The sequence below is a fragment of the Heloderma suspectum genome, chromosome 3, assembly GCF_057233095.1.
Source record: "Heloderma suspectum isolate Gila_16-S chromosome 3, 16-S_ref, whole genome shotgun sequence".
NCBI lineage: Eukaryota > Metazoa > Chordata > Lepidosauria > Squamata > Helodermatidae > Heloderma > Heloderma suspectum.
Window position 1 is genome coordinate 47693751 of NC_139460.1, and position 12417 is coordinate 47706167.

Sequence of the window (12417 nt, forward strand, 5' to 3'; positions counted from 1 at the left end):
CTTATTTGCAACATGGAGGAAGACAGCATTACCCTGATCCTAAAGATATGTGTTTATTTGATATCACAGAGATTGCGATTTGCTGATGAAGGTAACCAGCATCCTGCATAAGGCAAATAGAGCAATTCTGTTCAGCTATGCAATATATATGTTGCAACCCTATTATAAGGGAATATGAACATATACTAGAGTTTATCTAGGCTGATAGTTCTATGATGGCTAAAGGCTTTTAGAACAGTTCAAGAATGAATCGTATTGAATCTGTTATACACACACACACACGCGCGCGCGCACACACACACACAAGCACAATTTGCTTGCTATGAAACCATTTGCCATGACATCACAGTACCTCATATATCAGCGGTGACTTTTCAGCATGGAAGCACTGAAAATCACTGTTGTGCTAATGTGACATCCTGGATACACAATGATATTGGTTTGTATAGCAATTATTTCACCCCTTCTAGACTGTGCTTTTTAAGGGCCCACAGATTTGGGTCATAAGAATTTTTTTTAATTGATGGCTTTTTAGCAAATAAGGTGGCATATAAACGTTAATAATACATAAATAGTAAATAATAAAATAAATTACATGCCTGACTATAGCAGTTTTCAACATATTACAAACATGAGCCAGAATTGTGCCAGAATTATGCTTTGTTGGCTTGCAAATGTCATTGTATGTTTTTTAATGTAAGGATAGTCTATTATGGAAATCAGTTAAGCTCAAATCAGGAGCTCGTCCAATTAACTGAAATCTACTATTCTGTCTTAACAAGCTTCTGAATCTGCAGCCTTAGTCATGCTTGTAAATCATAATTACTAGGCTCTGTGTAGCTCTGAGTAACATTTCATGCACACTCAAACACTACAATTAACTGTTCCACCATTCAGAATTCAGTACCTGCCTCTTCTTTTAGAGTTGTTCTGCAACATAAAGGATCTGACATATCCTGACATTTCTTTCCAAAACAGGATAGTACATGCATATTCTTGACTGTTGATAAGTTTTAAACGATAAGAAAAACAATTCCCAGACTCTCACACACAGGATAAAATCTCCTTGTCCTGTCACCATTCTGAAAGTATTATGGTACATGTGCACAATCTGTGTTATGTCCACCCCTCCCCACAGGCTATATGCCCATTCATGGTCTGCCTGCGTAAGAATAGCCTTTGCATTTTCACACCCTTTCATTTATGTGCCATTTCTAAAACAACCTGCTTTCACAAAAAGGAACAAACCTTCCTACAGTAGTTTCTCATGCAGAGTCCATTGGGATTTCTATGTTGATATTCACTGGGCAAAAGAGAATTGCTTAACAAAGGCCACTTCAGTTGCACAGAAACATTTCCCACTGTATTAACTTAAAAGAGAGTGGCAGGTCTGGGAACAGAATGAGACAGAAGTCCCCCCTCCCCCCGCTCTGCATTTTCTGTGCAGTGCCAATTAGGTGGGTGAGTGAATTAATAAGAATTTGAACATATATATCAATTAAAGCATATTCTTCCTACAGTTATTTGTTACAATTTGGATATAAGGTTATGCATGGATTTTCTTGCTACCCAGTGATTCATTTGCTTACCTCTGGGTTTGTTTTGTTAAAAAAAAAAAAAAGAAAGAACCTTCCGGCCCACCTCCTAGTGCTAAAACTGGTGAGTTATACAGTGTTTTGATTTAGCACATATGGGGAAACTGCTCTTTCACTGTGCTATCCTACCTATAGAGTTTCTTATATTTTAGCAGTATTTATATTTCAGGGCCTAAGGAACTCCCTGACAGTATAACTTGAGAGTTCCCCAAGGTGACCCTTTTCAGCTACCACCAATTCTCTAAGAATACTTTAAAACCTCCTAGTCCCTTGGTATAAGAGGCTTAGGTGTGATATGGGCACCACAACTAGAGGCAAGATGAACTATTAAACAAGTTGGTTTATTAAAAGTATTTTGTATGTAAGGGAATACTACTGTCTACTTTGGGGGTTTCAAAAGAATGCTTACTGACAATTCTTAAGGACTCAAGAGACCTTGGGGGTGTTCAGATGATCAGTGAGGGAAACAACGCAGTGTTGGTTGTTTCCCCCACGTGCCAGTCGCACGACCGGGATTACCCTAATTACCCATGATGCGCGGTGCCATGTTGTCTTAACTCAGCATTTGAACCCAGTCACTGTTGCTAAGTAATATAAGCCTCTTAATGACTTTGTTTACATCAGGCCAAATTCCCTTAACCTCCACCCCAGCCAAATACACTCACAACCAGGTCCAGCTCTTGGGTACAATCTTCCACTGACAGTGAAGCTCCTCCTATTGTACTACTGCTTGCTTGAACAGTTGATCTGGTTTTTAATGCCAGCTTGTGTATCCTCCTGATAGGATTTTATGACAGCCTCCTGGCATAACACAGCCACCTACTCCATATTCCTGATCTTCACCAGCCATGGAAAGTTATCACACAGAATATTCAGGCCTCAGTTATCTACCTTCTCCTCAGCCTTTATCTGATCCTTCTGTCACATATACCACCCAACATACCTTTCTCTCTCTCAGACCACCAGCTGACAAATTGAATCCCTAACTGTCTGCTATCTAACTGTCATCTGTCATTTCCCAGCTGCTCATTTCCACCTAGCTAGAACCCCCAACCAATCAGTCTGATGTTTCTTAGACCAATCAAAATTGAATTTACCTGATCCAGGACCCATCTATAAATATTAACAGTGATCATCTCTCTTTCCCCCGTCAGGATTTGTCACCAAGCAGTACTCTTACATAAGCCTTTGACCATAACAAAGCTAGGTCTCAGGTTTACACAGATATATTTAATTATTGTAGAACAACATAAACAGTTATATCTTTACATAGCATTTCTTCACAGAGCTGGGCTATTTAAGTCTGTTCCTCATATTCAGTCTGTTCCTCATGAGGACCTATAAAGCCCTATATGCCTTGAGACCAGGCTACCTGAAAGACCACCTTCTCCCATACAAGCCTGCCTGGGTCTTAAGATCTTTGGGAGAGGCCCTATTTTTCAATACTGTCACCTTCAGAGGCGCATTACATGGGGACACAAGAGAGGGCCTTCTTGGTGGCCACACCCAAACTGTAGAACTCCTTGCCAAGGGAGGCTAGGTTCGCTCCCTCTCTGCTGTCCTTCTGCCAGCAGGCAAAGATCTCCTATTCGAGCAGGCCTTTGGCATGTAAGCGGGTCTGTTGGGTTGAATGCTCTTTTTATTTTGTTATTGCTGTGTTTTTATTGTGTTTTATTGCATTCTGTTATTATTTTAATCAAGTTTTATTTATGACTGTAGGCCACCTTGAGTGCCATTATTCTTGTAGAAAGGTGGAGTACAAATCAAATCAAATAAATACATAAATAATAAATATATACTACATGCAGATGTGTTCATTAGAGCCCTGGTGGGGTGTTTTTTTGCTTGTTTTTTTTTTTTAAAGAAAGTATCTTCAGAGAGGACAATTGAGGGTGAAGTGGTGGTTGGAGGAGGCTTACCACAATTAGCACTTGTCTCTTGGAAACACAGACATACACGCACCCCGGAAGAGAAGTTGTTTGGGGAAACAATTTAGAATGGGGAAACAGGAAGGAAAGGGTATAGATGTTTCCTTACCTGCCACTTCTCTGTTCTGCCCCTCCAAAGATGCTTTTCCTTAAAAAAAAAAAAAAAAAAAAGTTAAGGCACTAATACACACATTTGCATGTAGCATGTACTTAGCCCCTTAGGAGCCATTATTCCAGGTGTTGTGACTTCCATACCTACCAGTCCTCTAGTATGAAGATATTCAGTAACTTGGATCATATATCCAATGACATGGATGAGAATGTGTACTTTACATATATAACATTTATGATACGTAACTAGGCAGGATCTTAAATGCCCTTCAAATTCTACAAAAACGTCTTGTTTTTCATTCTTTAGATTTTTACTGCAGGTTCTGACTGAAGGTGTATTTGAAAAGGTACAGTAATTAAAGGGTGTGAAAATGCAAAGTTACTTCTTAGATAGGCAAATGAATGGACATATAGCTGAGGGGAAGGGAATTAACACAGATTATGTGGAAACCCCTGAGGTGACCCTGGAGAAGCCACATCAAACACATTTCATAGAATCATAGAATAGTAGGGTTGGAAGGGGCCTACAAGGCCATCGAGTCCAACCCCCTGCTCAATGCAGGAATCCAAGTCAGAGCATCAATTTGCTGCATAAAGTATGAAGTGGTTGTGAATCCTAGATCAAAACTAGTTAAGGATTTCTAACTTTAATCATAAACATCAACCTATTATCAGTGTCTTAAAATATAGCTACATTTCCCCCCAGAAGTACTGTGGAGCTATAATGCCATTGGCGTACCGCCACTAGAACCATTTCTTTATCACTAATTACATTGGTATGTTAGTACAATGGGAATGGCAAACAAACCCTTACTTAGAACAGCATTAACATTTGTTTCAGAACTGGTAGATAGTAAATATTTTGATCTTTACATCCACAACTAAATATAGTTATACACACACTTTTCATTTGCCTTCCTCATGTGCTTAAAGGGGAGAGGGGAAGAACGTGTTTATTCTCCAGTCAGAATTTTTGAAGAGGCCTGGGAAGAACACTGGAGTCTCCATTATTGCGAAGGGGAGATGGGTGACATGCTTGAAGAGAGGTGATACTGTCTCTACATTCACCTTATTTAAAAAGGCAACACACACCTTAAATCTTAGTGATCATAGCATATCTTAGCATATGCTCCCTAATAATTTTAATAACCTGAGCCATACAATCCTGAATTCAAGCACACCAAGCTAAAGCATTTTGCAGTCTAGTTGTGGATTGGAGATGTGAAACCAGATCTAATTTCTCTGTATCTGTGTGAAGGGGGAGGGAGGGGAACTGACATGCAAGCATCAGACTCTAATCTGCCTTTCTGTTTTGCCTTTTCTATTACTGCAGGTAACATCAGTTGCAAGGGGATGACAGAGCGCATTCACAGCATCAATCTCCACAACTTCAGCAATTCTGTGCTCGAGACCCTCAACGAGCAACGCAACCGTGGCCACTTCTGTGATGTGACGGTCCGCATCCACGGGAGCATGCTGCGCGCCCACCGTTGTGTGTTGGCTGCTGGCAGCCCCTTTTTCCAGGACAAGCTCTTACTGGGCTACAGCGACATTGAAATTCCCTCTGTGGTCTCAGTCCAGTCAGTACAAAAGCTCATTGACTTCATGTATAGCGGGGTGCTGCGGGTCTCACAGTCAGAGGCCTTACAGATCCTCACAGCAGCGAGCATCCTGCAGATCAAGACTGTGATTGATGAGTGCACACGGATTGTCTCACAGAATGTGGGCGACATCTATCCAGTGACCCAGGATTCTGCCCAGGAGACACCCCGAGGAACTCCTGAATCAGCCACTTCAGGGCAGAGCAGTGACACAGAGTCTGGCTATCTGCAAAGCCACTCACAGCACAGCGTAGACAGGATCTACTCAGCTTTGTATGCCTGTTCTATGCAGAATGGTAGTGGAGAACGTTCATTCTACAGCGGAGCAGTGGTCAGCCACCATGAAACAGCACTGGGACTCTCCAGAGACCATCATATGGAAGACCCAAGCTGGATTACACGGATCCACGAGCGCTCTCAGCAGATGGAGCGGTATCTCTCCACCACTCCAGAAACCACGCACTGCCGGAAGCAACCACGTCCAGTTAGGATTCAAACCCTGATGGGCAATATTCACATCAAGCAAGAGATGGATGACGACTATGACTACTACGGACAGCAGAGGGTACAGATCCTAGAGCGCAATGAGTCTGAGGAATGCACTGAGGATACTGATCAAGCAGAAGGCACTGAGAGTGAGCCCAAGGGGGAGAGCTTTGACTCTGGAGTCAGTTCCTCTATTGGCACTGAACCTGATTCTGTTGAACAGCAATTTATGACTGGGCTAAGCCGAGAAGGTCAACAAGAGCCTCCCCAAGCAGAACAAAATGATGCTTCTGCTGAAGGCACTCAGCAGCAGCACATAGACGCCAACTCTGCCTCACCAGAGAGAAATAATGATACTGAAAGGGACAGCACACTGCTCACTGTTAGTAACAGTACTGAAAAGGGGACATTGCAGCCTTCTATCACTACAACTGTTGCCCAAGCATTGCCAAGTACCCAGCTCTACTTACGCCAGACAGAAACCCTCACCAGCAATCTGAGGATGCCGCTGACACTGACCAGCAACACACAAGTCATTGGCACAGCTGGCAATACTTACTTGCCTGCACTCTTTACTACACAGTCTGCTGGCAGTGGCCCTAAACCTTTCCTCTTCAGCCTGCCCCAGCCCTTAGGACAACAGACACAGTTTGTGACAGTGTCCCAGCCTGGCCTGTCAACTTTTACTGCCCAGCTGCCAGCCCCACAGCCCCTGGCTCCTTCTACAGGCCACAGCACAGCAGGTGGGCAGGGTGAAAAAAAGCCTTATGAGTGTACCCTCTGCAACAAGACTTTCACCGCCAAACAGAATTATGTCAAGCACATGTTTGTACATACAGGTGAGTGTGTGGCCCTTTGGCTTATGTGTGAGACTGTGAGTCCAGGGAAGAAACACATTTATAAGTATGCAGTTTATTTGGAGAAGTATTCTTCTATCACCATAATGTATGCAAATTGTTGCTTTTTAAAAAATAATTGCTCTTACGACACTGAAAGCATTCATAGTAGGATGGATTATCTATTTCAACATTCTGTCCCTATACAAGAACGCAGCATCCTCTTGAAAATCAGCAATAGGATGTTTTCCTTACGTTCAAGTCTACTTCCATGCAGTTTAAAACTGCTGCTTCTTCTATCCTATTTGAAAGTATGAACAGTTGTCCTTTTCTTTGAGATCCTTTTATACTTTCAGCAGATTCTCTTTTAATACATTTTCTAGTCTCATTTCCTCCCTTAATATATTTTCAAGGCTAAACATACCCAATTCCTTTAGCCATCCTCATGAGATTTGCATTCCATTATTATTATTGTAGCTCTCTTCTTTTTTCTATTCCTTTTGTAACCCATGAACCCAGAAATGTACTCAGTACTACAGAGTTGGTTATAGAAGCTGCATAGAACTGCATGATTCCAAGTTTTGGAAGTGATACTCAGTATAACCTAAAATTATATTAGCTTTATGGCCATGGTATCACATTGTTGAGCCATCTTGTTTATTAACCACTGTAATCCCAAATCTTTCTTACATAGACAAGTTTTCCTTCATCTGCATTTGGTTCTTCATTACTATTTGAACTTCACCAATGACTTTGATTAATTTCATTCTGTCACCAACAATCCAGCAAGAGTTTATTAAGGTCATTATGAATATTTAGTTTGTTCTGTAGAGTATCTAAAATCCCTCCCAGTGAAGTTTTGTATCATAAGCACATTTTAGATCTGTAAATACTACTGTAATTCTGATTACTTCTTTCCAATAATATACAAGTCCATTACTACCTTTCGCCAAGCTGTTTGAAGTGTGGAGACCAACCAGTGATATTATCACCCAGTTTTAGCAGCTTCACCAGAAGAAGATTGGCCCCCTAGCTGAAGAAATTGCCATTGTTTGCTAAATGAAAATAGTACGTCTTCTCCATGCTTACAAGTTAATTCTTAAATTATTTATTCAAATATATTTTAGGTATGGTACAGAATAATTAATTGTTCTATAATTTATTGGATAGTCTTCTTTCTTTTAAAAAGCAACACTAGTTGCTAGAGAACATGGGCGGAAGGGTGTTGTTGCACTCATGTCCTGCTTGTGGGTTTCCTGTGGGCAGCTGGTTCACCACTTATGAACAAAATGCTGGACTAGATGGACCTTGGCCTGATCTAGCACAATTCTTCTTATGTTCTTAATATATTTGCTCTTCTATTTTCTGAGACCACACCAGTTTTCCATGAATTCTATGACCAATCTACCTCCAATCTACCTCTTCTGGATCATTATCTCTGTCACTGTCTCTCTCTCTCTCTCTGTCAGATATGGATTGTCCTTTCCCTTCGCAATCAACACCACAACAGACAAAGCTTCAGGCTAATACAACTTTATTTTGTTAGAGTCTACTCTCTACAAATGCAGATTCAAGGGAAACTCTCAGGCTGCCCCCAGGCTCTAAAGAACTAATCAACAACCTCTAAGCACTAGAGAACTAGAGGGAGAGAACTAGGGATGTATGAAAGTCACTTACCTTTTCGAAGGGTGACATTCGCGGTGGCGGGGAGATTCCGCGGAGCCACCAGCTGGGGCCGCCCGCAGCCGGACATCCGGCCGCTGGGCAGCCTGCAGGGATGCAAATGGCGGCTGCCGTAGCTGCCGCCATTTGCGTCCCTGTATTTTGCCATGATGGGCTACGTAAATATTTACGTAGCCTATCATGGCAAAAAAAAAACAGTGAACGCAAATGGCAGCGGCTACAGCGGCCGCCATTTGCGTTCCCTTTTTTTTTTGCCGTAATAGCCTACGTAAATATTTACGTAGGCTATTACAGGCACAAAAAAAGAAGAGGAACGCAAATGGCGGCCGCCGTAGCCGCCGCCATTTGCGTTCCCTTAGTTTTGCCGTGATAGGCTACGTAAGTATTTCCGTAGCCTATCATGGCTACATGGAAGAAATGAATGACGGCCACAGACGTGGCCGCCATTCGCAAGTCAGCATGGACGGCAGCAGGTAGGTGCTCCATTCTGGGCCCATTTCGCGGGGGGGGTGGCGGGAGGGGCTTCGTTCTGCCACGGATTTCAGGGGGCCGAATGCACTGGCATTTGGCCTCACTGAGATCCATGGCGGAATTCTCTGACATCCCTAGAGAGAACCTGCCATTTGCGGTATGAACCTCCCAGCCAAGCCAGCTTCACAGTGATGCCCCTCCTTTAGGGTAGCTCTGCCCTACGTTGGCTTCCAAAAGTGGCTATCTGGGCGGAGCCCTGCCCCTAATTTTCCCCACTTTGCTTTGCATTGTGCCCTAGCATCTTTCAAGTCATGCCCCTCTTCCTCCTCCTCCTTGGAAACTTGCGTGGAGGGAGGGGGCAAGGACTCAGTCTGGGCCATCTGTTGGTCAAGGTTTTGGGAGGAGTCTAGCATTTTGGCTCACTAGGGAGGTTACCTCCCCCCAGCCTCTGATCTAGCTGCTGCTGCAACTCTGATTCAGAATCAGAGCTTTCGGACATGTCAAGACATTTAGACTGATCTCTGACACTCTCTTCCTCTGAGCCTGCTTTTGCTTAGTGATCCACAAAAACACTCCCTGTGGATGCCATAGTAACTGCTTCTCCTGTTCTAGAGAGTATCCTTCCCTCTTCTTTGATGGGAGAGAATTGGCCAATAAGGATGAGAATAGGTTCTAAAGTTTATTGTTGTTATACTGAAGTAAGCTGGGCAAGTTGCTCAGCACTTGTGGGGCAGGGGAGAGGGGTAGGAACAATTATCCCTTACCTTTGCTATTCAAAGCTAGCAGCATTTCAGCTATAATACCTGAACTTCCAACTGTTCCTGATTACAAACATTGACTTTTTAATCACATTCTTTACCACATAACACGGCACTCCTATGCACACTTACATGATGCTTTGAAAGCTGCCCTGGGAATATGTTTGAAGGTGGGGTACATATTTCTGTATGTGGGCCTTTCTTCCAAATAAGTATGCATAGGATCAGGTTGTAAAACAAACTGAGTGTTTGCTTAATAAAAGCACTTTTATTTTTATTTATTTATTTATTGCATTTATATTCTGCCTTTTTTCCTCTTGCAAGGAACCCAAGGTGGCTTACATTATCCCCTTCCTACATTTTATCTTCACAACAACAGCCCTGTGAGGTGGGTTGGGCTGAGAGTCTGTGACTAGCCCGAAGTCACCCAGTGAGTTTCCATGGTCGAGTGGGGACTAGAACCCAGTTCTCCTGGCTCCCAGTCCAACATTCTCACTACTACAGCACACTTTTACCAGCCATACAGTAACTTTTGAATTCTAATAACAAGCCAAATGAGCTAACCATTCATCTTCAAAATGCTTGCTCTATTTTTCTGAAGTTTTAAACTGCTAGTATAAGCTAGACACCCATCAAAGAAAGGAAAGAAATACCCAGTCCTGCCATGCATAAGTCTTTTGCTTGGTCTGCAAGCTTTTCCAGTAATTTCCCACCCCGTTTTTAAAGACTATCTAATTCCAACAGGGTTAGAATTTGACAACTTAACCAGTTACTTGAGGTTACATAATTTAACCTACTTTTTACTGAACCATTTTCCAAGAGATTGAGTTTTATCTCTGCAGCTGTAAGCTTAAGTCTTCCAGCATTACCCTTATACATTTTGATATAGCTATGCTTGCCCATCCACTTCTGAGTGTAGTGAGTCAAAGTGATTCCCAAGTGAGATTGAAAATTCCCTGAAACCAGACTTATCTTGTGATGACAAATATTGGTTCAATTTCCTCTGTTTGATATTTAGTAACACCACATTATCATCTCTATCTAAACTCCTAGGTCTTTCAAATGTCCTCATCTCATTGGTCTCCAGCTATTATCAGATGCTGTTCCCCTTTGGGAAGAGTACTAATTCAATAACCATCTGCTCTTCTCTTCCTATTTGGCAGCTTCTTGTCCATGGGTGACAGCCCTCTAGCTCTCTCCCTTTGGCTTATGCCTTCAAACATGAGGCTTAAAACATACCTGTGTGAGAAGGTGGAGCAGACAGTCAGAGGCTCAGCCAAGCAATACCACTTTGCTATCAGCCTCTTGTCTGAGTTATTAATATGTCATTCAGCATGATGAAGCTGGTATCTGTTTTGAAAATGCATAAATATTATTGCAGACATGGTGGAATTGGACTTCACAGTTTTTTAGTCGAAAATAAGTGTTGGCTAAGGCCTTCCAGAATGTGTATATTCTTGCTTTTGCTCTTAGTCTAGCTGTAAAACCCCTTTTTGTTTCTAACATTTCTCAGCAAGGCAGTCACAAGTATATGATCCACGATTTTGTACTTGAGTATTTAGACTGTCCGGACTGTCATTTTAAATGCTTGGGCTGCAATCCTATACACACTTACATAGAAGTAAGTCCTGTTGAACTCAATAGGGCTTACTTCTGAGTAGAGACATACAGGATTGCACGTTAATTGTTGAAGGCTATGAAGAGATGAATGTCTTTCTAACTTCCAAGTGGAAACACGCTTGAAAAAAATGTCTCCTTAACCTCCCAAGAGAAGGGACATAAGCCATTAAGTTGGGAAGATGAAGGGATAATGGTGGGGGCAAGGCAGTCAGTTCATATAATGTGTGTACTGAACCAACTGCAGTGCTTACCAGTGCCTTTCTGAGCACAATTTAATGTGCTGGTCCTGACCTTTAAAGCCTTAAATGGTTTGGGACAAATTGCTTGAAGGACAGCGTTCACCCATATCAACCTGCCCAGACTTTAAGGTCAGCAGCAGAGGCTCTTCTCACTTGCCCACCTTTGAGGGCAGTTAGGTGGGTAAGTGCATGAAGGAGGACCTTTTCCGCAGCGGCCCCACACCTCTGGAATGGGATGTCATCATGGGTCTGTTAGGCGTCATCATTGCAAGCTTTTAGGAAGGCTCTGAAGCCTTACCTGTTTACTCTGTCCTTCTCATTATGTTTTACTGGACTGTTCTGGTTTGTAGCCACAGTTGTGTTGTAGGTTTTAAGTACTGTTTAGGCCAGATGTTTTTTTATTGCTGGTGTTTGTTGTTTTTATGAATTTTTGTTGCTTTATTACTGTATTGGTTTTTATTATATGGGCTTTAATTGTTGTAACCCGTCTTCGGAGGGCTCCTGCCCTGATAAGCAACCTAAAATACTTTAAATAATAAATAATAACAAAGAGAACTATACCAAGGCATGGAGGGTCGGGGGGAGGCAGGGAGGGGACTGCATTAGGAAACTATGCCACACCTTACCAGTTGCCACTTCTACTAACACATTTGTCCCAGGCTTTACTATGAGTGCAGCTACAGCAACAGCATGGTCTCCTAGTGCAGTTTTTTTTATGCCTTGCTACAGCTCTCCTTTCTATAATGTGTTGCTGGTTGCTGCTATGTGCTACACAATATGAGTTGAACTGTTAGCCAAGTGGGAATTTTGGGATGGATCTACAAAATTTTACATAAATATTGAATGGTTGGTGTGTGTGTGTGTGTGTGTGTGTGTGTTTGTTTATAAATAGTATGATTCCCTGTAACATGTTTGGAAATAGTGGTACTCATCTAAATTGATCTTCAACATTTATTCCTGGCTATGTAAAAAATAGTGCAGTCATTATTAACTTGATAACTTTGGTTGAGTTATTTTATCTTTCTGTCCTACCATCTGTTGTTGGAGAAAATGAATCTCATGTTAAACTGAGATAAGATATTAAAATTT

At 42.1% G+C, this 12417-nt stretch overlaps 1 protein-coding gene and 1 long non-coding RNA gene across 51 annotated transcripts in view; one reads left to right on the top strand and one right to left on the bottom strand.

Annotated features, from left to right (window-relative positions):
- Nucleotides 1–12417, top strand: part of ZBTB20 (zinc finger and BTB domain containing 20) — an 809278-nt gene that overhangs the window by 769048 nt on the left and 27813 nt on the right. For 49 of the 50 annotated variants that reach the window (XR_014789034.1, XR_014789033.1, XM_084843086.1 and 46 more), the window contains one exon: nt 4968–6560. Coding sequence is in view for 48 of the 50 variants with exons in the window: in XM_084843086.1 (XP_084699212.1) it covers nt 4968–6560 (1593 nt within the window). In the remaining 2 variants the exon portion in view is untranslated. Of the gene's footprint in view, nt 1–3941; nt 3982–4967; nt 6561–12417 lie in introns of all 50 variants that reach the window. The other variant, XM_084843100.1, reaches the window with a different exon arrangement.
- The window catches only part of LOC146349615 (uncharacterized), a 121560-nt gene that overhangs the window by 65302 nt on the left and 43841 nt on the right, over nt 1–12417 (bottom strand). Inside the window, exon 3 of the long non-coding RNA XR_014789035.1 lies at nt 3633–3671. This is a non-coding gene — a long non-coding RNA (uncharacterized LOC146349615). The remainder of the gene's footprint in view (nt 1–3632; nt 3672–12417) is intronic.